Raw genomic sequence first — 25,993 nt, forward strand, 5'->3', positions numbered from 1 at the left:
TGTGTGTGTGTGTGTGTGTGTGTGTGTGTGTGTGTGTGTGTGTGTGTGTGTGTGTGTGTGTGTGTGTGCACTGTATTAAACAGTTGTGTGCACTATGTGTCATTCTCTCTCTCCGTCTCTTGCTCCCCATCGCCTCCACACACACACACACACACACACACACACACACACACACACACACACACACACACACACACACACACACACACACACACACACACACACACACACACACACACACACACACGGCTGATGCTCACATGAGTGAATCGGTGGAATGTCCATCAACATCAACAGTGATTTTTGGGGTTCTGATGACCGTTTACTCTGTCTCCATCAGACAGGCGTGTCCCTCCACCTGCTCTTTTAGTGCGTCGAAAGTCAACGGTCATTGGATAATGCTGCGATTATGTCCCTCCCCATGGACGCTCAGCGTCTCTGGGGGTGAATGGTGGAGTGGGCTGGCCTGGACGCTGGGATTCTCTGTGATGATTGGAGGGTTTGCGAAAGACTGAGTTGCCGTGTGAGTGACAGCGATTTTGAAAAGGAACAGAGAGCAGAATTTACATATACTTAAATTGACAATTTATATGATGTAGGCCGAAAATGAGCTTCCCCTCTTTGAAAGACCAGCAGCCGCCACTGATCTGTACATGTATTTATGTTGCGTCATGTCTATTTTATATATGTCTACCTGTTAAAGAGAGTCAACACCTGCCGGAGTCAAATTCCTTGTATGTGTGCATACTTGGGCAATAAAGCTGATTCTGATTCTGAAACGGCAAAACAGGCTGCAGATCCACACACAAACACGTTCCATGTTTGAAGTGAGGAACAACAGGATCCCAAAGCATAAAACAAGTGTTACATTTCACAGACGGATGTCTCCGTAGCACCTACCTTTGAGATCTTGTCAGGTAAATGTAAAACGGTATGCTAATGTACTCGTCAAAGGCTGCTCATGAGCCCACTCTGCTCACTTGTTGAAAGACTCATGGTAGGGGCTTGGTCTCAATCCCCGCTTCGACTTCCTCAATGTCAGAGAGGCCCACGATAGGCTCCTAGGCTGTAATGGGAGTGGCCACGTGATTGGTGATTGGTCACCTGTTAGCTACATGGCCAGGAGGGAAAATAGACTCCATTAATTTTTTTTTACAGACTTTATTCAGCTTTACTATAGAGAGAGATAGAGAGGAAGACAGAGGGGAGGACATCCAGTAAATGACCCAGGCCGGATTCGATCCTGGGTCTCTGCAATTAGGACTGTACCTATATGGTATGCGCCTTAGCCCAGTGCACCACTGACTCCACTAATTAAATGGGCTTGAAGAAGTTTGATGGAACATCATTTTCTGATGCTTAGTGAACACTTTGATGACTCCATAATAACATCATTCCAGGTGAATGACGTATTTCCGTTTTCCTTCACTTTAAAATCATCTCGCAGGCGAGTTGAGGCGGAGGAGCAGTTTTATTCCTAGTGTTTATTGTATATTGTGTGCCGTGGTATTAAAAAGGTGTTGTTTGGCAAGTAATGCCAGACGTTAACTACTCTGGGGAAAAAAACAAACAAGAATGTTCCCTTGCTGCCTCGCTTTCTTGCCAAAGAGTTTTGGCGGGAACGTTTGGGCGTTGCTTCTCTGCAGGATATTCATGAAATAAAAACCAAACGACCCTATGGTCCCATTCTGTTCATAATTCTGTGTCTTCTTCCCAATCCAGGCATTCTTAAGCAAAGCATTTTGCTTTAGTAAGTCGCACCGTAGACCAGAGATTGGGACTTGAGTTTGCAACTTGGACTTGAGTCACACTTAAGTCACACGCAAAGTGACTTGAGACTTGGCTTGAGACGAGACTTGGGACTCGTGAACACTCGTGATCTATATTTTATTTTAAAATGAACCTGAAGGAAACGTCTGACGAGACACACATCATTCTTTGTGTCACCTTATGGCTCATAAACATTACAGAACCACACAGTCAAACCAGTTGAAGCATTTATTCCACATAAACACACAATGCATTAATGAGCTCATTATTCGTTAAGCTTAGTAATTTTTTTTACGTGTGTAGGTCTATATATTTTCAAGACACTTTATAATAAAGTTGTCTATTTGTTTTGCACACAATTGTTGTGTCATGTTATGTGTATCCATGTCCTTTATTCATATTTTACAAAGTTCGGAAATGGGCTACCTTAATATTCAGTTTTTTAATGAAGGAAAACCAAACTCATTGGTATCGGATGGGTGCTTGCTTGGTATCGGCCCATTCAAAGATGTGTTGCTCGGAATCAGCATCCAAACTGAAAACACAGGACTGGTGCAACGCTATCACTACCATGAGAGACATGAGACTTGACTTGGAGTGACCAGAAGACTTGAGACTTGACACAAACTTGCAACACAAAAAAAAAACTCCATCGACGGTGCCCCTGTGACTCCACCACCTCAAGGGTCGCTCGGCACAGCGATGGAACATTTCTATAAGACCGAGACATCCAGAAACACAACAACAACAATAACCCCTTGTTAAATTCACCGCCTGTACTGTCTTCGAGTACCAAAGCGCGCATGTGTGTTTGGTGAGGTGAGGCAGTTCCACCGACAGCAGGATTGTTCAGTTTTTATCACTCATTTCTTTCTGAGTGTGTGTGCGTGTGTATGTTTGTCCTGTACTCTGTCCTTTGTGTGTGTGTGTGTGTGTGTGTGTGTGTTTCTGACTTTCTGTTTCTGTTTTTGTGTGTTCTAGCGTTCAGTGCACTTATCTTAATAAACTATCCATTTGCACAGGGGAAAGTGGCCGGCATTCCTGTGATTGTATAATGTGGATGGATACCACGGTGTGGCTAATGAAAGCACACACAGGGCCCAGTGTGCGCAATGGCTGTGCGGTCCTTGAGTCTCCCCATCGCATTGGGAAAGAGAGAGACAGAGACAGAGAGAGATATTGAAAGAGAGAGAGAGAGAGAGAGACACGCAAACACAGCAAAGTAATTTGATTGATCCTTCCTTGAAAGGAATGCGTTCTTTGCTTTCCTATTGTTGTGTGACTCTGTGAATCAGGGCCAACAAAAAAAACACACACACACACACACACACACACAGACACTCTGACATGCATGCTGCTCACACAGGCACACACACACACACACACACACACACACACACACACACACACCACACACACACACACACACTAATTGTGTGACAAAAGCAAATGCTTCCCAAATGTCAAGTATAACTCTAAATTATTCTTATTTACAGGTTAATGGAAATTACTTTCTCAAATGACACAGAACACTAGTGATTGGAAGTGATGAAACATAATTTGGGATGTGATTGTTAAGAAGAGGCTCACATGCTTTTGTGTCAATCAGACCCGGAAAGTCTGTCGTGATGTGAGAGCTCTTGAGAACGTGTGCCTCATAATCAGACACACGCTTTATAAACACACTTTTACATGCACGCACACACACACACTTTATATACACAGATATTTTCACACAGACACACAGACACAAATGCACATACACACGCCAGTGACTTCACATGCATACACACATACACACAGACACAAACTGATACACATTTACATGGACACATTTACACACACACAAACACAGATATGCTCACTCACACACGTTTACACACACACACACACACACAAACGCACACACACACACACACACAATCACACACAAATTAACTTTCTCACACCCTTAAACTCACACACACACACACACACACACACACACACACACACACACACACACACTCTCCGGTGTGATTGCAAGGGTTTTAAACCAGCAACTATCTGGTTGCCAGGGCGACCGGCTCTACCTACTGCATACACCACACACATTACTTTTCCTGCCTTTTAAAAGTAGGCGTGGCTTAAATGTGTATGTCGTTTGATGGATGCTTTTATCCAAAGGCTCCTACAATGCGTGCATACAATCTTTACCAGCGATGATTGCCCGAGTGGGAATGGAACCCCTAACCCAGGCAGTGGTAATGCCTTGCTCTAACAGTGGGAATTTAACCCCTAACCCAGGCAGTGGTAATGCCTTGCTTTAACAGTGGGAATGGAACCCCTAACCCAGGCAGTGGTAATGCCTTGCTCTAACAGTGGGAATTTAACCCCTAACCCAGGCAGTGGTAATGCCTTGCTTTAACAGTGGGAATGGAACCCCTAACCCAGGCAGTGGTAATGCCTTGCTCTAACAGTGGGAATTTAACCCCTAACCCAGGCAGTGGTAATGCCTTGCTTTAACAGTGGGAATGGAACCCCTAACCCAGGCAGTGGTAATGCCTTGCTCTAACAGTGGGAATTTAACCCCTAACCCAGGCAGTCGTAATGCCTTGCTTTAACAGTGGGAATGGAACCCCTAACCCAGGCAGTGGTAATGCCTTGCTCTAACAGTGGGAATTTAACCCCTAACCCAGGCAGTCGTAATGCCTTGCTCTAACAGTGGGAATTTAACCCCTAACCCAGGCAGTCGTAATGCCTTGCTCTAACAGTGGGAATTTAACCCCTAACCCAGGCAGTCGTAATGCCTTGCTCTACCAGTGGGAATTGAACACCGTCACCCTGGCAGTGTTCATGCTCTACCCAGTTGAGCTAGACAGGACCATCTCAAATATTAAAAGACAAGCTGTATTCCACTTGATTTAACCATGTGAAGCATGTCGGTTCTCCGCTGCTCTTTTTAAAACATGCAAGGCTATGTACCTTAACTCACATGACCCGTCGGTTGCCAGGAAACAAGAGAACAATCAACATACAACGCAGAGAGAAACACACCAAGTTACACAACAAGTGTAAACTTAAACACAACCGCAGGAGTTCTCACACGCAAGACACGTAGATAACTGAGTGAGAGCAGCAACGGATGCACCGAATGTGTTCTTCTCTCAGTTCTGATTGGGCCATGTGGGCACCAATCAGGTCGCATTCTGCGGATGGCCGCGTCTCCAGGCACAAACTGTCAGGACCAGCTGGGGAGACGCCGGGTCACCATGTTGTCCAATCCTTTGTTCATCAGCGGATTGCAGTCTGGACCCAACAGCTTATATTCACAGTGTCCGCAGTGGAGAAAGACTCCAACTTAAATAAATAGCTGAATATTCCTGCCTGGTTCTTAATATTTCTTCTTAAAAAAAAAGCGGACAATATTCTGTCTTAAAGATGCTAGTTTGCTTTGCTCTCTAATATGTTGTAGTTTTCTTGTCTGTGTGGCTAATGTCTAAATTATACAAACAACAGGTGGAATACGGACACAAAACAACCATCACAACATGGTCCGTAAAAATTTGCCATTGTTCGATCTTCAACCCAAACGATAATGAAATTTGTGGCTCTCTGTTCGCTGAAGTGGGCTGTTTATGCCACAGTTTGTCTAATCTCTCATCATATGTTTCTCCCCATGATTAATATTGATATTTTCAGCAAGGAATATTTTCCCCCCAGCTCACCCCTGACGCTACCTGCTAGTTTTTCCGCTTGTTTACATCATAATTAATGCTCTTAAGGGGAGGACGACTGAATGGAGAATACGTTAATTACCTTGGCTGATAACACAGTTTACTGCATGTTTACAAGTAGGCCTGGAATAATCTGTCCAACATTTAAATATATAACATCATAATTGTGGAGTAGATAATAGAATTGTGACAACCCCATGTAATTGAACACCCTATGAAATATATGTAGATTTTACTGCAACACATTTAGAAGCTGATTGAAGTGATGCATTTCAGGTGTGGTATTTTTCTACGATACTTAATATTCACTATGAGAATGACTCTGAATCTGAATGTTGAAAATAAAACTTTAACACCACTCACAGATGCTAAATGACTACATTCCTTTGAAACAATGTCCTTGTTAGTTTCAAAATAACTCACACATAACTCACACTTGACTCACATGATTGTTTATATGTTTATAAACAAAAACAACAGTTTGAGAGGAACACGAGAATGCAGTGATTACAACAATAACCGCCAAATTAACCTCACAACACAATTTAACATTTTGCAATAGCTAATCTCTATGGTTACAGTCTGGAAACTCTGAATGTGGCCGCGGTTTGAGGGGTACGGCTGGGGAAAGCACTGTTATTGTGTCTGATTGTGGGGGCAAGGGGCACGGCCTCCGAATGTTTACACCAAAAGGACGCCTTGTGTGTTGATCTCCATTGATTTGATTCCTAACTTTCAATGTCACAACCTTCTCTAAAACAATCCTGTGTATTAGGTTGGATTTGTGTGAAAATCCATGTTTGATGTTCAATGTTTTATTTTGAAAGGTTTGCATGGCGAACAGGAAGTCTGTTGGGGGGGGGGGGGGGGGGGGGGGAGATTTCTGTAAGAACTAGAGCGATCTGAAAGCCTGTAGCTGTTGTTCTTTGAGAATACCGTACTGAATAAAATATCTGTTGGATTCATGGTTATCTGTCTCTGCCTTATGAGTCTTGTCTAGTCATAAGTGCACCTGCAGCTTTTTATTATCAGGATCATTCACCTGCATGTTCTCTGCACTGTACTTCTACTGCGGTAGTTGTACTGTGGTAGTTGAACTGTGGTAGTTGAAGTATTTATTCAAGTATACAGGTCTGCTGAACTTTGATTTTATGCATAACAACCTTGGGACTGTTTTTTAACCCTGGGTTTTTCCAACTCAGGTTTTAGAGATAAAAAAGTAGGCCTTGACGTTTGATATTGTTCTTTTGGATCTCGTGTTCATATTTAAAGTACTTGCAGTATGATGTCCTGTATGTATGATCTTTCAACTTTTATATGAAGTTCAAGGATGCATGCAAATATATGTACACAAGGGCACACACGTACAAACGTACACACGCCAACACAATAATACATACATCATGGAGGGGATCAAAGATTGGAAAGAAGATTAAATTACGCAAATAACTTTTATGGGCTTTTCATCGACAAAATGGATTATTGCATTTCTAGAACTTAGACACTTAATTTACAATTTACACTTTACACCTTTTTTTTAAATTTATACAATTTATACAGTCTATTTTGTTTGCCCTATTTTGTGTTATTTGTTGTTCTGTTTGTCTTGTCTTCTCCTTACTTTAGCATTTTGTTTAGCATTTTCCCTTAGCATCTACTTTTGTTTGTATTAGTTGTTTGTATTTTTATTGTATTGTATATTATTTATTATTATCCTGTGTTTTTCTACTGCTGCTGGGCTATTGCAACAAACTAATTTCTCTTACGGGGTATTAATAAAGGTCTATTGATTATCGACTATTCAGTCAAAACACAATTCTAATCTTTTACAATCTGGAGATGACGTTCTTTTGCCCCTTGCCAGAAATAACACACACTCCAACCGTACCATCATTATCACCGTCACCATCACCACCCACCACCACCACTACAACCCCCAACCCCACAACTTCCTGCCTCTGTGCGACAACAGTTCGATTTTAAGAACGATCCTGGCCAATTTCTGACCAATCAGGGGAATTTCTTTCCTGATTTGCTTGGGGAATCCATCTTGCCTGTCAATCACAATTACACGAAAACCCAACACTCCCCCATGGCTGAGAAACGCCGGCAGGGAGGGAGCGGAGGGGGAGAGGGGACGTTTTTTGCTTGTTTAGTTTCACAATCCTGCTCTGTTCAGCTCCTTTCCGCTCCCTCTCCCACTACTACTCCTGAATCTAAACGACAGCATCTTGAAACACACACAGAAACGTTATCCCGGGCTGACGGAGAGAAAATACAGCGCAACACAAAGTGCTCGGCCTCACTTAAACGTTGATGCTGATGGAGAATAATGACCCTTTCAGACGCAACGCATCTCCCAAGAAAGCTCATGTCTGTGCAGAGCGCTCTGTTGAGGTAGCTCACTGCTTCTGGAGAAGGGGAGCCGGGTCGTCGGGGCCGTGGAGGTATGGGAAAACTAACAGATACGAAACAAATGCGTATTGTCGGGACAAATAGTGAGGGAGTTGAGGAGCAACATAAACATAAGCACCACCACCACTATCACCAACTCCACCACCACAATCCCCATCTCCCCCACCCTCTCCATCACCCCTACACCACACAACACCTCTACCACCATCACCACCACTATCACCAACTCCACCACCACAATCACCATCTCCACCACCATCTCCATCCCCCCATCCACCCACACAACCACCACCATCTCCATCACCCCCTACACCCACACAACCACCACCATCTCCACCATTCCATCTGATGCCAATTGCTGTCTCTTACTATTGTTTATAAATTTTTTCTTATTGTTATTTATTTTTTCAAGACTTTTGTGTATCTTTGTAAGGTGTCCTTGAGTGCCGAGAAAGGCGCCTTCAGAACAATTATTATTTATTATCATTACCATTAGCACCACCACAGCCATCTCCTCCACCACCAGGTGAGGACGGGAGACACAATAGGAGGTCATACAGAAACAACAGCATCACCATCCCCACCCACACCTCATCCACCAGCAGAAGGAAACAGACGTGTGTTTGTCTAAAGTGCCATTTGTAGAAGAGGGACGTGTGTGTCTTTCCCTGCACCGGACCCCTCTGTGTGTCCCCGTTGGAATTTGATCAGAACTTAAAGTGTTTACTCATGTTTTGCTCCTGACATTTATCGAACATGGCCTTTAGTAAAAGTCATAGGCGACGCGTGGACAGGGTTTATAAGAGACGTCTCCGCTCCCTTCTGGGTGGGAACAGTGAAAAGTGGGTTGAATGAAGGGAATCAACTGATATTTACATCAACTGATAATAATCAGTATAATGATGAGAACTTTTATTTGGAGAACCTTTTACAAAACCCAAGGATACTTTGCATTAAATGTAGGGTACAAGAACAAAAGGGTACTGCCTTTAAGATGAAGTTCAAAGGTACCCTTTAATTGGAAATCACTGGATAAATTAATCAGATTGTGTGTGTTGTCCTGAGTTTGGCGAAGTAATTAACCATCTGAAAGTGAAGTCTGTTAGCGCTTCACTTCAATGCTACTGTTGGTATTCAGCATGTGCACGGGCCCTCAGTCGGCACAAATGTTTAAACTCACACCATGTGACGTCTCTCTCTGATGGATGGTAAAAGCACTGTATCGATGGAACACTTTTCCAGTCAAAATCCACCTCTAAAAGCGCTGTACAATTAACATCTATCATTCACACACACACACATATAGGCACACACGCACGCCTGACTTGCACCCACAAACACACACATGCACACTCCAACACACTTGTGCACACACTCTCACAGGCTTCCATGCACGCTGACACACACACACACACACACACACACACACACACACACACACACACACACACGCAGTGACAGCAAACGGCTGGGGTGCCAGCTTGTCATCTCTGTCATGACAAAACACCCTGGCGCCGTGGCGACCGTGGCGCTGCCATGGCAACCGGCTGGGGCCTCAGCTGACGTCGACGAGGAAGGGCTCGTTAAAAGGCCGCTGGCCGCCGCTCCCGAGCATAGCGGCGCTGGCTGCTGTTTCCGGGGGAGAAGCCGCCATGAAATGCATTAATGTATGACTCATGATGCAGTCTCGAGGCGCGGCATCAAGACAGGCTTTGTTTTAGTACGCATCGTATATAACGTAGCCACGCAGAGATGGACTTTGACCGTTCACTCTCCAGTCACTTAGCATGAGCTTAGCATTAGCATTAGGAGTTAGCTCCACCCGCACGCCTCTTGTGCGCACCTGCTACAGGATGGCTACAGGTGGACGGTGGGGGATCAAATCCGGTATCTTTGGGCTGGGAGTCCAACGCAATAAGCACTCGACCATCCTGCCCACACACTGCGTGTCAGAGGGACAGAGTGTCATGATATGATGTTTATGTGTTTATTACATTTTAATATATACTATTTCACCTCAGCTTATGAAACATATTCCGCCGAGAACATAATAAAACAAATTTCTCCAAAGAACCAACTCCGTAATATAAGACATTTTAACACCGAAATAGCAGCCTTAAACATAGATGCTTCTGGCTCATAAACCACTCTATTTTACCAGGCAGGAATATATATATATATATATCATTTTATATTTAGACGCTTATTATAAAGCCCTTCATAACACCACAGGAGCAGCCATTCGTAGCCCCGGGGAGCCCCGGTGGGATTGGAACCCCTAACCCTGGCAGTGTTAACGCCTTGCTCCAGTGATCGAGCTACAGGAAACCAATAATAGCTGCTTTGATGACTAGGAGGAGAGGCAGCCATGGCAGTAGCAGAGGAAAGGAGCCGCTCTGTTCTGGGTCCCTCAGCCGAACAGACTCGAGACTCGGTGCCGCCGTCCGCCCACCGACAGACGGACGCCCTCTCCCCCCAGCGGGGGGGACTCCGACAGCGACCATTTGTTCCGAGTTGTCGACCGTTTTAGAGCAGAGCAGTTAAAATAAACTCTTCCCTCGGTCTGGTTCAAATCCTTGACACGCGTCTCCGCTGGACTCCCGGTATCGCCTGGCGAGCTATCACTCCCACCCCAGATCAGGCTCTCTCTCTCTCTCTCTCTCTCTCTCTCTCTCTCGTGTCAAACGCCTCTTTCTGGAAAATAAATCACAGGCGTGTCTCTGTGAGCAGTCCTGTGTGGCGGTTTGGCTTTTTCAGATCTTGTGCTTCTCCCAGCATGGCTCAATGCTATGGGGGGGGGGGGGTGGAGAGGGACACGCATGGATTGGAGTGGGGGTCAAACCTACGCTCATAACCTTCCGCCTCACCTAGTGTTCCCGGGGAGACGTTAGTCCACGTAATTGGGAAAACTCCAAGGGGAAACGGGAATAATGCCAACCGATTGGCTCGTCGGTGGACCGTGGTATCGGGAGTCCGAGTTCGGAAGAGCTCGTTAATAAGTAGCGGGGCGTGGCCGCCGACCGCAGGACGAGCGCCAGCAAACCGCTCTGCTTTGCTGATTCCTCTCTGGCTCTGTCTTCCTCCTCTTCCTCCTCCTCCTCCTCCTCCTTCTACTCCTCCTCACTACAAGTTCCGCTGTACTCCCTGCGTCTTCTCCCGGGAACTGATCTGACCTCAAAACCGGGATTTCAGATTCTGTCGTAAATAGCCCAAAAGCACAACAGTAGAACAACACCGCAGCAGGCCGTAAACCCACGAGTGGCTCTGATATTCTGTGGCGTGGCGTCGGGGAGGGAGCGTACCCCCTCTATAAATCTCCCCCTGCTCGGGGGAATTTGGACCATCGCCGGGCTCTCGGGGGAAATTTATACCCCAAAAAACTACACACACACACACACACACACACACACACACACACACACACACACACACACACACACACACACACACACACACACACACACACACACACACACACACACACACACACACACACCCTGAAACGAAAGGAAACAGAAAAACCTGGAAGACGAAGGTGTTATTGAGGCGTAGTGCCTGAGGAGGGAGAGGGAGAGGGAGAGAGCGAGGGAGAGAGAGAGAGAGGTAGAAACGAGGCAGGGATAATACCCTCTCTCTCTCTCCCTAACTGCCAACTGTCGTGCTCGGAGCCAATGGGATTATAGGGAACACAAACAGCAGCGGTACTTCAAACAGTACAATAGCGTGCTAACACCCAGGCATGGGAGGGCCTCTGGGAAGAGCTACTTTTCTGATGTGTGTACTAGACTCGCACACACACACCCACACACACACACAGGTGCACACGCACGCACGCAGACACACACACACACACACACACATGCACGCACGCACACACACACACACACGCTCCAGCAGAGAATATCTTTTAGATTTAGTCCCCGGCCGGCACAAGAAAACACAGTAAATCACTCATGTCTCTCAGACTTCATCTTACAGAGGGATATCAGGAGGGGAACTCAATAACAAGCCGGATCATAACTCAATCCATTTCCCAATCACTCCGTAGCCCTAGCGTAGCCTTAGCCCTGTGCTGTAATTTAATACTGTCAAGACGATGGGCTCCTCGCGACTCACCAAGGAAACGAACGGGCGTGCTTCCAGGGAGAGGACGTGCCCTCACAGATTCCCTCCCCTACCTCACCTTTGCTGGGATACACCGGGCCCTTCCGTAGTGGACGGTACTGATGGGGAGATGATGACGGGGGTGTCACTGAGAGTTGACAGGCCTTTTTCAAAAGTAAAGGGTTCAATTGGAGAACATTCTGTGTCATTTGAAAATCAGGCCTTTTCAAACTCAAAGCTGAGTATTTAGTGTCATTGATGTATCAGCTTTTACAATGTAAAAGCTACCAACTATCAACAAAGTAAGATGCGATGGATGAACTTCAAAAGTAGATGTTCGTTCATTTATTTTGTGCATTTGATAGAGCAATGGCCAGCTTTTCAAAGATGGACTTTTATTAGAATGGCTATGGCTGGTTTTGCAGTGATAAAGCAAAAAGAAAAAAGAAAGATAGATGCCAAGGAGAAGTTGGACTCTTTTACATCCATTATTTTTGTACTTTCATAAATGGAGTGGCCTCTGACCTTTCTTTTCTAGGAGAGAGAGAGAGAGAGAGAGAGAGAGAGAGAGAGAGAGAGAGAGAGAGAGAGAGAGAGATGTATGGTGTATGTTATGTATCATGAAACTCAAATGGGACATGGGAAAAGAGAAAAATAACGTGTCCTTGGGTTACTTGCATGCAGTAAACACTGAAGTAAATAAACCCAGCATGCATGTTATTCAAATACAAACTTTACAGACAACCGCTTTGATTCATCCAAAACAAATTATGGACAAAAATTCTTCAGGGTTCTGGCCTCGAGCCCTGAAAGACGACCATCCTGACGGGGCCAAACTGTTACGTTTTAAAGCATTTCATTTCAGTCCTTTCCATTGTATTTCTGTGACTTGATTTATTTCTCGCCCCGGATTCATGAACAAGCCCTCACTCACTCGCTTGGACCAGCCAATCGCATCGCTGGTTGCAACATTTTGGCCCTGATGCCATCCCTGTGCCGGCACATACCTCCGAACACTCCCAGTGTCATGGAAACATGGTCCTTTTCAAAGTAAACCCTCTGATGGAGTGCATTCTGAGTGTTTATTGAAACATCAGGGCTGTGCCGAGTAAAAACCCCTGATGGAGAAAATTGAGCGTTGTCAAATGAAAAGCCACTGATGGTGTGCAGCCGTAATTTTTACTGACGTATCAGGTATTTTCAAAGTAAAAGATAAAGACAAAATACATTTGGACGCCTTTTCTTAGTAAAAGCTACAAATGGGGAACGATTAGCGTGTGAATTCAGAGACATGTCCTGAAGGAGCAGGTAGCAGTGAGGGAATCTTGCCAAAGAAAGTCCACGGGTAGACTCTGGAATTTGGGCATTCAAACCCAGAACCTTTTGGCTGGGTGTCAAATGCCTTTACATATTACATGGGCCCACATGCATGCTAGATTATCTATCGGGCTAACCTTTGTCTATCTGATAGTCAAATGCAGACACACACACACACACACACACAAAAATTCAGAGGTAAACATTTGTTGACGACAGGAAAACACGCAACACATTAAAAGTACAGCTGTAAGATTAGAGAATAAAGCGCAGCTCACTGTCTACTTTGAATGTTTCGCAGACTCTTACATTCACATACATAAACCAGCGAGACACTACAGAAATATTAATTATCTATATTTGTCATCACTATTGTGACACCAGGCAGAGGTGAATGTCTCTCTCTCTCTCTCTCTCTCTCTCTCTCTCTCTCTCTCTCTCTCTCTCTCTCTCTCTCTCTCTCTCTCTCTCTCTCTCTCTCTCTCTCTCTCTCTCTCTCTCTCTCTCTCTCTCTCTCTCCTATTAAAATATATTGTTAGTGAAGCATAATCCGTAGAGTACATGGTGACATCCCATCACAATGACGGCCTAAAGTGTCAGAATTGTAGAATAGGAATGTTATTGGTAGTAATGGTGTTTTGGTCATGGGTTAGTTATAAATCGTGATATGATTTGTTTGTTGTCTTGAAACTTCCAGAGCATTTCTCATGGTGCTCCAACCCTGTCTCCAGGCATCACCAAATGGAGCATTGCCAACAAATGATCCCATCATTCATTCTGATACACAAGCCCCATAGCAAGTCAACGTCCTGTACCTTCCTACTAATGGTCTTACTAATGCCAAAATGGCCAATCGTTCTTTGCCTGTAGCATCACAGGACAGCTGATTGGTTGATTGATATCAGCTGTGATTTCATCCGATCCCCTTTGCTTTCCCATCAAAGGTGTCTCCTATGAATATTGAAATTAAAATGGGAAATGGACTTTACATATTAGGGTTGCAGCTAATGATTGTTTGGTGAATTTGTTTTTCTCATTTTATCGTTTAAGAAAGTTGTCTATAATTGGCAGAAATAATGGAAAATTCAAATGAAAGGTAACACTGATGTCTTAAGTGTGGTCTGATGAACATTCAAGAAAAATAGCAATTCCATTGGGAAGCTGAAACAAGCCACCAGAAATCCAATATGACATAATGTATTCAGCCGGCAGAGCTGAAACCACGTCTTTCTCACCGGTTTCTATAAAGGTCGGGAGTGCAGAGGCAGCCATTAAAATATATGAGAAGCCTTTTACCTTCCTCTATTGACTAAACAAGCAAGTGATAAAGCATCCATGCAGAGTGAAATATAATCACAGCAAATGATATAACCACACGTGTTTTGGCCGGCCGTCAAATAGGCTATCACGATAATCAAATAGGGCCAGAACAAGAGTTCTCAGCCCGGCCATTTAATTACCCCAGATGTATGCTAAGTGTAAATCACAAAGAATAGCTGCATTACTGCCAAAGAAACACAATGCAAATTAGGCCAGTCAACGGTGACAGAGCCGCATGTGGCCGGCCGGCATGATTGATGCCGTACGCTGATGATTAACAGCTGGTACACTCGCTGCTGTAATTAATCGCTGGGACTTTTTGTGCGTTTTGTGATACAATTAGACTGGATCAGGAGTATCAGGATGAATAGGCCCTCCTCATGGGGGGAAGGTTCAGTTTCAGATGGCGGACACTCTAGCGCTTGCAAAAAAAAAGAAATTAGAAAAGAAACGCAATTAATGAAGTGTGGAAATGTTTTAAAATGCACGGAGGGACTTGATTAGTGGCAGGGTTGCCATATGGTTCTGTGTGGCACCATTTAGTTAGTGTGTCGTCCTATGTCATGTCAACAACAATGTAGGCGCAACATTCTTGTTTATTTTTGTGAGTGAGTGTTTTTTTTTTTGGTGTTTGTATTAGCAGTAGCAGTACGTTCCAAACGTTAATTCATTCCTGATGCCAGAGTGCGCTTTTTCCAATTCCATTTGTAAAAAAAGGAATCCCCCCCCCTTCACAAAGAACATGCATGTAATTCTGCCTTTATCGAAATGATATTCCAACACAACAAAGCACCATCCACAACACCACCCTTCCTTTATTGTACACAAACAAATAATGAATTCATCAAATTGAATATTAAGTAAATTGATTGATGTTTCTGAGAGTTTGTCGCTACATGTAAACAATGTCACGTTTTTGCGAAAGCGTAATTAAATAACCGCCGTGGATCAATGTGCCAATGTGATCAAGGTGCCTCCGGCGCAGGATGACTATTCATGTTCCTTGGCGAGGGGTGGGCGGCCCTCCAGGCGTAGCGGGAGCAAGGTAGCGGGTAGCCACTCATGGGGCAAGCGCCGTGCTAGCACACCCCGCCCGCAGCATTAGCATTAGCTGCGCACATGTAGGTCACTGGCCTCCCCCAGGAAATACAGGCCTGTTTCAGGATTAGGAACTATGATTCATTATGGGTGGATTTAATTAGGGAAAGAGCAGCCCTAGCCGCCGTCCGTGGGTTGAACATGTGGGGATGATGGGGGGTGGGGGGGTTTGGTGTGATGGGGAGATGGTGGCGCCCTGAGTCTTCCTAGGGTCCTTTGAGCAACACGCTGGCCATACAGTGTGCATATGTTATGTGTTCACTCCGAGCGAAATGCGGCGCGTGTGTGTGTGTGTGTGTGTGTGTGTGTGTGTGTGTGTGTGTGTGTGTGTGTGTGTGTGTGTGTGTGTGTGTGTGTGTGTGTGTGTGTGTGTGTGTGTGTGTGCACGCTCATGTCACGTGCGACACATCATGATGGATTCCCCTACACGGCAGGGTCCGATGATCGGTGGAGGGAACACTGACTGGCTTTGATTTACACACCTCGAAGAAAACACCCATCCACTCCCCCGTACACATACACCAGTCCTTTTCTGTAAATGTAAGCGGGAGCGACCCGTCTGGGGTTCAGAAATAAAAGGCAGAAGATGTAATAGAGGAGTGGGGATGTTTTGACGAGGAAACATTCACACTCCCTCGGCCCACGTCTCCTCGCCAGCGATTTCAAAAAGCCAAACTCGAGCCTGCGCCCGGCGTCAACGTCCTCTCATCACACACACAGAAATCCCTGTGAAATCCAATTTGGCCTTCCGTGAAAAATGCCCCCGCCCCCCTCCCCCCCATTCCTATAATGTCTCATTACACTTTGAAGGAAGAAGTGGGAAGGATTTAATGCCTTGTGTTATTCACTGAAATGGCAGGGTAGAGGACAAGATGGTCGTTCCACAAAAATTGTACTGCCCTCGCAAAACCCTGGCCAGTGTGTGTTTGCTGTGATTCTTTTACTGTGTGTTTTTGATCAGTTATGCCCCTTTTCCACCGACAATACCAGCTCAACTCGCCATGACTTAGCGGTTTGGTTCCAGGCACGTCGTGTTTCCATCTAGAAAGTACCTCTTCAATGGGTGGGCGGGTCATCATAGCACGCATGCGTGAACCTGCGACACATACACAACACATATATGGTCACGGTCCACGGCGTGTTCTTGCGCACTGATCCTGCCATGTTCAATAATCAATCACTATTGTTGACTGAACGCTGATGCTAGTATGGCCGGGTGTCGGGTGTCAGGCTTGGACATTGCACTCATCATTATTCGTCCAGTGGCGTCACTCTGGCCAATCAGTGGCCAGCAGCCTGTTTACGTCACACAAAAGTATCAGATCAGCTCTCTTGGAACCTCGACGGAGTTGAGACTAAAAAAGTACCAGGTACCAGGTACCTCATTTTGGCGATCAAAACACCAAAAAGAGGCGGGCCGAGTCGAGGCGAGTTGAGCTGGTACTGTCGGTGGAAAAGGGCCAATAGACCTTGCAGGTTTTCCTGAGAACCGGTTGTCTTTTTGACACAATAGAGTTGAAAAACCTCTGAGGACCAGAGGTTTTTCATGATAGACTTCAGGACTTGTGAGGCCCTTGCAGGGTACTCTGGGGACCAGTGTTTGTTTGATTTCTACAGACATGCAGGTGTTTTGGAGGTCCATTTGATACAACCAGCTGTTCCGGAGGCCTTGAGTGATCTTGAGGGGGCTCCAGCCGGGTGTGTTTTGCTGTGTTTTTTCTTCAAACCGCGTCTCCCAACACTTCCAGCCACGGACAGAGGCTCTGTCGTGAATTATTCAAGATCTGACCCGTCGAGGGGAGGGGGTGGTGTCTAAAAGTCAATACATCAGCTCTTCAGAAAGTACTTCAATGAGCCATATCCCAACCACAAAAACACATGAAAGGGAGTACAAGCAGAAACAACCTCTTGGATGATTTCTGAACCCCCCCCCCCCCCACCACCACCACCACCCCTCCTCTGCCTCTCTATCTACATCTCCTCCCAGCCACCACCACCAAGCCCACAACGCCTCCAACCTCACGGGCATTCTCCTGAACGATTTTTATGTGAGGTGCACCACTGCAAACACAAACAATCACAGAGATACATTATATATTTTAGTACAAAAATATAGCTGGGCTGTAGATCTCTAACGCTTAACATGTCTATCTCTCACAGACAGACATAAACAGATACATACATACATAGAAAGACACACAGATAGATATACGTGAACAAACTTTCCACCTGTCTATCTGTTTGTCTGTCTGTCTGACTACAATATTGATCTCTGCACTACTGTCAAGCCCAAAAATTGCATGTTGGCGCGTAAATGTGAGTAAAGAGAAACTAGTTCATTTCAGTGGCATTATCCAAGCGGTTTTGAATGTAATCCAGAAGGATCCTCCTCTGATCTCTCCCCTGGATCCCCTGATCACTACCTTTGCTTGTCTAACACGCAGCAGCTCTATCCGTCCTGTCCCTCCTTCCCTATATCCAATGAGGAATCCCTAGCCTCTCTAGTCTCTGCCCCTGAGAGACCCCCACCAAAAGCTCCCAGGAGGGAGCTGATGAGTGTTCCTACCCCCAGCTCCCAGCTCAGTTTCCTGGTAGCACTTGCATGTAGGCTATAATGTCCTGTTCTGTCAACCCGCATCATGCTCATCTCCACCACAGCGCGGCCCCCAGCAGCTCTCCCACCCCGGCCCCCCTGTAGCTGCAGATGCTGCGTGTTGCGATGCTAGCGATACAGGAGCAGATGCTATCGTGGCCTGACCCGCGGTGGTGGGGCTAGTGGTACTCCATAGCGCTTTCCTGTTTGCACTGAGTGGCGGGTGGAATGCTTTTGTCCTAGCTTAGTGTAGCGGGGTGTTATCCAACCGGCTTCTCAGCGTAATTACCCAAGGAGAACCTGTTGGACTCACTAGGAATCTTTAATCTTTAAAGTCATTTCCGGTTTCAGGTTGTACAATGACAATATCGGAACAAGTTATTTTGTTCCTCAAACTGCTCTTTGACAGCCATGTTCTTGAAAATAACAAGAGACGTCTTCAGCTGCGCACACTTCAAGCACATCCGGCCTCGGCCCGGCCTTCTTCTTCTCCTTCTTCTGTTGAGCTGTATGGCGGATGGCAGACATATGTGTTGTATTACTGCCGTCGGCAGGCCTGTCCCTGGGCCTAGCTTTACCGGCATCACTACGCCATGTGTGAAGGGGTGCAAGGCAAATGTTCCAGAATGTTCTGAAAAGGGAATATCACTAGCGTTGGTTATATTGGGATAAAGGTTATCCAAGGATTTAGCAGGAACAATGTGGGAACAAACATTATGACGGCTAGCATGGACAACAGCGCCACTGGCTTAGTCTGTTCTTTTTTTTTTAATCTTTATCTCACCGACTTGTTTGCAGACCTTTGAATTTTTCATGAAATATACAGGAAAAATGTTGTGTATTTGGGGTACGACAATAATCAAATTGAGTTGTTGAATTAAAGATTGTGTTATAAGATATGTTATAAGTTATTTATATGCATTGGATATAATATCCTGAGGGGCCTCAACGCAAGGAGGGGAGAGTAGGAGAACCATCCTTTACATTGGCATGAAAACACCTTATAAGTACCTCAACAATAACTTTCCTGTTACCAATACCAATACCAAATAAAGTACTGTGATTTACTTTTCCTGTTAGCTTCAATGGCTCGCTTAATTCTCAGGGACATTGAGACTTTCGTTTTTCAATAATACCAATTAAGGTCAGACAGCAATGAGAATGAGCCTCTCCCACCAAGAGACCTTTTAAAATTGATTTGTTTTGGAAGGAAAAAGGACGACTTCCTCAGAGTTGAACAGCAAGAGCCTGTTTAAGCCTGCGAAAGCCGCCTTAACTCGGACCCAAATAACTTAATTGAATGTTTCATCCGACCGGCCCCCGTATTTTTTCCGTCTCATCTCACTAAATCAGGACGGTCTGGGCGTAATAATGGCTTCCTGTGTGAGGAGTGTTTGTGAACTCGCTCAGTTCTAAATCAAGAATAACAACAACAACAACAACAACAACAGCATCGCTGTGCCTTCAGGGGGGTTGATGAAGAGACCATCCCAAAATCTGCCAAACAGGAAGACAAACATAAACAGACGCATGCCAAGCCGATGCCACAGTGGCAATGAGATGGCAGCGCTAATAAAGGGAGTGATTTGTGAATATATCTGTTGGCCCTCGTCAGACGTCTCTTGAAAGCAATGTGTAAAAGCACAGCGTAACAAGCATTCAAACCAGACACTTAAAGCTAACAAACAAAAAGCTAACAGAAAACGGATTTACACGACAAACCAAGAACATTTGATGCAAACACCAAAACAAATACCAGACAAGCATTCAAATGAGAACGTACAAACATTAATATACAAACGTACAAACAATAATATACAAGCAAAAATTACAAACAAGAACTTACAAACAAGTATGTATAAACATACATACGAGAACATACAAGCAAAACCACAAACGAGAACATACAAACTTACAAACAAACATTAACATACAAACATACAAACCAGAACATACAAACCGGCACTACAAAAAATAACACACAACAAGAGTGTACAAACATACAAACAGCAACACAAAAACAAAAGCTACAGCAAATACAAATACACCCAAAAACAAACCACCATCATTCCAAAAACAACAAAAGAAAAAAATCGATGTCTGTGATTGGCCGGTGCATCACAGGGTAGGTAGAGGCCGGGGAGCCCGGTCATAAAGATAGATTAATTAATAATGAGATTCATTGAATGGGACTGCTTAATTCTCTAGGGGGGCAAACTAATGCAAATTGAGAGCCACAGCGATCGCCTTAAGGGCTACAAAACAGAGCTGGGCAAACAGACGCCTGCTCTGTGTTCCCAAGTTTTTGTTGTTTCTTATCTGTGGTTCATCGAGAATATGGAAAACTGACGGAAAGAAAAGGTCTTGTGTAATACTTACTTAAATCACGAGCGATATATACAAAGTGAAACCACTCGATAAAGTTTGTCATTCCTCACGCACTTTTGGTTATTTAGATTCAAGATTTTCAAGATTCAAGAGTTTTATTTATTACATGCATACAAGTATGCAGTGAAATGTACGCATTTGCAGACGTGTATCTTAGAAACATGAATTCCCTCAACAAGGTAAATTCCCCCTCATGGTATGCAAACATTTAGCCATCCTGTTTTCTTTACATATATACACATCAACACGTGGTCGCACTGACACCAGATAGGAAATAGAATAGCGTGTTTATGAGTGAGTTTACATGAGGCGGGCCTTTTGACTTGTTTAAACACGCACACCAGCATCACATGTATGTCTCCACCAGTTCCATGACACGTGCGTTGATCTCAGTGACATTGTGACATCCCCATGCCAGGACTCAATGAGACGTGCTCTGGTGAGACGCCCAATCTGACAGAATGCATTAAAACAAACTGGCAGACTGCTACTGTTTCTGCTGCTACGGTTTCTTCACAAGCAGGAGTGTCCGACCAGAGCCTTCTCTCTCTCTCTCTCTCTCTCTCTCTCTCTCTCTCTCTCTCTCTCTCTCTCTCTCTCTCTCTCTCTCTCTCTCTCTCTCTCTCTCTCTCTAGTCGAACATGCTCACTCGACCATGCTAAATCCGCTCTGCCCATTTTTGACAGTTGGCTGTCGACAGGTTTTGGAAGGCATATTGTTGTCATTGAAAGGAATACAATGTTGTAGTAATATTTGTTTTATTACGCCACCGCGTCCAGCTACCAGTATATAGGAATTTCCGCAACAAACATAAATTCCATCCCTGAGGTATTACACAATCTCTTATTCATGTTGTCTTCATTATTTTGTTGCGCTAGCGGCCAGATGCCAAGCGGGGAACAGTAGAGGGGAACCCTAGTTTATATAGGAGTGTCATAGGCCCACTGTTGCTGGTCGGGCCAGTGAGGGAGGGAGGGATGAAGGAGTGCGGTTGTCCCGCTCTAAGCATGCAGGATTGATGTCAGAGTCGCACCACCCGCTGAGCTCAGCTCATTTCCTTACTTCTTTACTGTGCTACTTAAAGCCAGATGGGCCACTTCATATAAAAACCCTGCTGCAGACTTTTACTTTGACATAGGGCTGCAACGATGAGTGGATTAATAGATCAGTCAATCAAATCTGATATTGGTCATTTATTTTCATATGTTTCATAAGTCATTTATCAAGTACAAATGAGAAATTTTGTTTGGTTTTCTTGGCTGCTTAATTAAACCAAACACATTTAAGATAACACTTGGAACTCTGGTAACTTGTGATTGAATTATCTGTTAATCAGTACATTGTATAGATTAAATTATTCATTGATTGATCAGAAAAATAATTGTGAGATAGATCATCTATAAAAAGAATTGTTAGTTCCTGCCCTACTTTGAAGACTGGAAACATCCAGTCAACTTCTCCCTCAGGGAGGATAAAGGAAACTATCTAAATGGACAAGAACCCATTTTATTAACACTAATTCAATACTGTTGTCTGTTTAAAATAGTTAACACAGGCTTGCTTTATATAAGACTGTAGAATGTAATACATTCAAATTGAAAGTCTGAAAGAACCGTGAAAACAAGGAATTCCCCAGCAGAGAGACCGAATTAAATCGTTATCCCACTGGGTGAAAACCATGTCAAAACTAAACTTTATTTGGACCTTATAAAAACTGAAATATCGACGCTCCACCCGAGTTATGTAACATATTTACATCTGAAAGACATTTATAAAGGAACACAGTGATTTTTACATTGATCTCTCCCTCCACAAACTGGATGACATAAACTGCTCAGGCCGGATCCGTGAAAGAGTGTTTACAGAGTTTGAATATCGACACAAGACGAATCGTCTGAGGCCGTCACTTTACTCAGACGCTCAAACTGCAGGATATTCTGGGAAGACAGCCCACACCCAGATCTGATATACTGAAATGCATAAAAATATATTTCCACAACTTATTTTGTGGTCCACAAGATATATGACCCGTATCTTATCCCCGATTGTGTCACAAATATGCTTGCTTTGATTTAGACTGTGCAATGTTGTTCCTGAGGCTACGGCAACCCTCTGTCCAATGAGACAGCAGACACACACACACACCACAGTATGAGCCTAATTCCTCCTGGAGTCATTCAGAGGAAATGGGCTTGCGAGGACAGAGACGGGTCGGGACAACGCCGACGATGGCGATTAATGTGCAGAAAGAGCGGAACCGATGAAACGTAATTTAGCAGAACAAAATAGGACCGAAATAGAACAAAAAACAAGCGTTAGAGGGGTTGGATTCTTGTTAGAAGGTCCTGCCATGGCAGCTAGCTGGCAGCTAGCCGCTTCCTAGCCGAGTGCTAGAGGGCTCCTAGCTCTGCCATCTATCGAGCCAAGGCCCTGTCGTGCTTGACCCTCTGCCTCTGGGTTCCACTCAGACCTACATAAATAAGACTGAATATGAATCGCCAAATTAAAATGTAAGTCAGAATTAAGTGGCCGTGATTGTTACTGATGGGACATGTGCTTGGTTGACTGGTCTGATGGGTAAATTACTATTTAGCCCATATGAACAAATGTTTTACTCAGTCAATAATATGGTATGTTTTCAAGTGCTGGAGTGCGGCCCAGGAGCCACTGCTGCACGGACTGGTGCCACTGCCGGTCCCTGACCCATGGGTTGAGAAACCCATTCCTAGCTGACTGTCAGCTAAATACTAGCCGAATGCTTATAGACTGCTCATCAGTCGACGACCTGCTCATAAGTGACTAGTAGCCAACTTCTAACTGCCAACTGCAAATTGACGACTAGCTGTCGACTACTAACTCTTCTTCCGGAAATCCTGTTGTCCGTTTCCCTGCTTTTCAAATAAGCGACATGGTTGTTGAGCTGCTTGTTGCTTGGTAATAGCTCTCTGTCAAAGCCAATGCCAATATTGTCCATGGCTAATAATATACATTTTGGGCTTTGTCTTGGCCCAAACTTCCGCTGGTAGCTACTATCATTATCAAGCTGTTCCCATCCAAGCCCAGAGAGCAACAGCCAATCAGAACTAACTGGTTCATTACACACAGACAACACTGCTAAAAGTGCTAATTGCTAATAAACAGTTACACTAAGGAGCATTTAGAGAAACTTACTTTGCCAACCTTTCACCCTCAAACAAGAGAGATTAAAAAAGCCATAAAGTGAACGCAGCTTAGCCCTGCACAATGTCGTTTGGAATCCCGTCTTTAATAAAGTTTTAGTAGATTTGCTTTCTCGCCATGTTCTGAATTCATGAGTGATTTTGTCAGAGTAATCTCCTAGCAGGGTTTTTGGCTCTGAGCTTTTAGTAGAACCATGCAGAGGGTTTTTAGAGGCTTGGGCAGATTGTAAGATTAGTTCTTATATTCCCTCTCCTTAATAATTGATCAACTGCACCAAAGTCTCTCCTCTGTCTACTTTTCATTTACCAAACAGAAACCCCCAAGTTCTGAACATATATTCACAGTGTGTGCGTGTGTGTATGTGTGGGCAGGTGTTTGTGCTTGTGCTTGTGCTGGTTTGTGTGTATATCGCACATGCCCCTTTTTTTACTAACAATTAGATTGTTTTTAGCTGTGGTCAAACGGTAAGATTTCAGTCTGATCATATTTTGTTAGTACGCCAGTTTTCAAGAATAAAACATGTCGAAAAAAGAAAAAATTCATGTCGGAATCCACTGATGAATTCCCCGTGTTGGAAATGTATACAAAGTGTATGCAGTTTGATGGACACTTTGATCTGAAATTTCTCACAACACCTGGAGGGCATAATTACCTAGAATGGGTGGCCACAGCGAGAATCGAACATGTGTTAACGCCCAAGCTTTAGTGACTAGACAGGAGCACATAAGACCTAGACAGCTAACACATTCAGCATCAACACACTGTTGTACCGACACGGTCCCTTACCTTGCCCACGTAGAGGGGTTCGTTTCCCGTGTACTCCTCCAGCACGAAGAACTGGTTCCAGACCCAGCTGCGCTTGTGCCTGAGTGTGGGACGGGAGCCCGGGCCCTCCAGCTCCCCCGAGCCGGGGTCTGATCCCCAGCATCCTCTGCCCCCCAGGGACCCCAGCAGCGCCAGTAGAGCCAGAGCCCGACGCACACCTGGGCACGTACAACCCGACATCTGGGCCCCTCTTGAGGGAAGACAAAACTCCAACAAAAAAAACTCAAAAGAACAAAAAAGAAAAAACAGCTGCTCGGGTTGGCCAGGAGTGGAGTCAACGAATGTGAGACAGGAACAAGGAAGGAACGCAACACGGAAGTCAGAAGTGGGGAATTAAGGCGTCCTCAGGTGTCGGTCGGCGGCGGCTGGGCCCTGACCTCTCGGCTCGACGGGCGTTCAAGGCTGCGGAGGGAGGGATGGTGTGAGAGAGAGAGAGAGAGGTCCGAGATCTGAAGGCCGGCGTCGTCACGGCTCTCGGCCCCGTCCTGATTGCAGATCAAAGCCAGGTAATTCCCTCCACTTTGTAGCCAGAGAGCTGACATTAAAGGCCGCGAGCGCGCTCTTCGCCGCCCGACCCGGTAGTTGACATCAAAGCCTGGCTGTGGCGCTCTCTCTCTCTCAGCGTGGACGCTGATGACCAAAGAGAGCGGAGACGGAGCCTGCCCAGCCCCACTGCCCGGGGTAAATTGGCGTCTGTCGGGAGAAAGAGAGAGAATAGGGGAAAGAGATAGGAGAGAGGGGGAAAAACAGAGAGAGAGAGAGCGAGTGAGTGAGAGGGGGAAAGAGACACCAGTGTCAGCGGAATTACCTCGGTGACCGCAGTTTAGTTCCGAGGGAACGCGGCGTGCCTGCTGATGCGACGGGAACGACCGTCTTCCCACCACAATAATGAAAGACGCGGGTTCAAATGAGTGGAGGGTAAATATGTAGAGAGCGTCAACACCCTGTCCTTTATCGGGTATGTGTGCGCACACACTGTCACAAATACACACACACACAAAACACGCACGCAAGTAAGCACACACGCACTCACACACGCACCCGCTCACACACACAAACACACACACGCATGCACGCACTCACACATGCACACCCACAAACATACACACACTGTGACACACACACACACACAGACACACACACAGACACACACACAGACACATACACACACACACACTATCCACACAATTGATTATAAGCGTTGAGGTGGAATTGGTCAAAATGTTAATAGGAATCTGAATGAGGGGAAGGTGTCTTTGCAGCTTGC

The 25,993-nt window shown here is 45.1% G+C and overlaps 1 protein-coding gene across 1 annotated transcript in view; it reads right to left on the reverse strand.

Moving 5' to 3' along the window:
- LOC311355439 (cadherin-7-like) overlaps positions 1-24,906 on the reverse strand; it is a gene marked incomplete at both ends in the record, with an annotated part of 88,066 nt that extends 63,160 nt beyond the window's left edge. Inside the window, 1 exon segment of the mRNA XM_084475201.1 lies at positions 24,688-24,906. Coding sequence (XP_084331327.1) covers positions 24,688-24,906 — 219 coding nt within the window.
- Between the last annotated feature and the right edge of the window lie 1,087 nt (positions 24,907-25,993).

The sequence above is a fragment of the Micromesistius poutassou genome, assembly GCF_964030765.1.
Source record: "Micromesistius poutassou genome assembly, chromosome: 11".
NCBI lineage: Eukaryota > Metazoa > Chordata > Actinopteri > Gadiformes > Gadidae > Micromesistius > Micromesistius poutassou.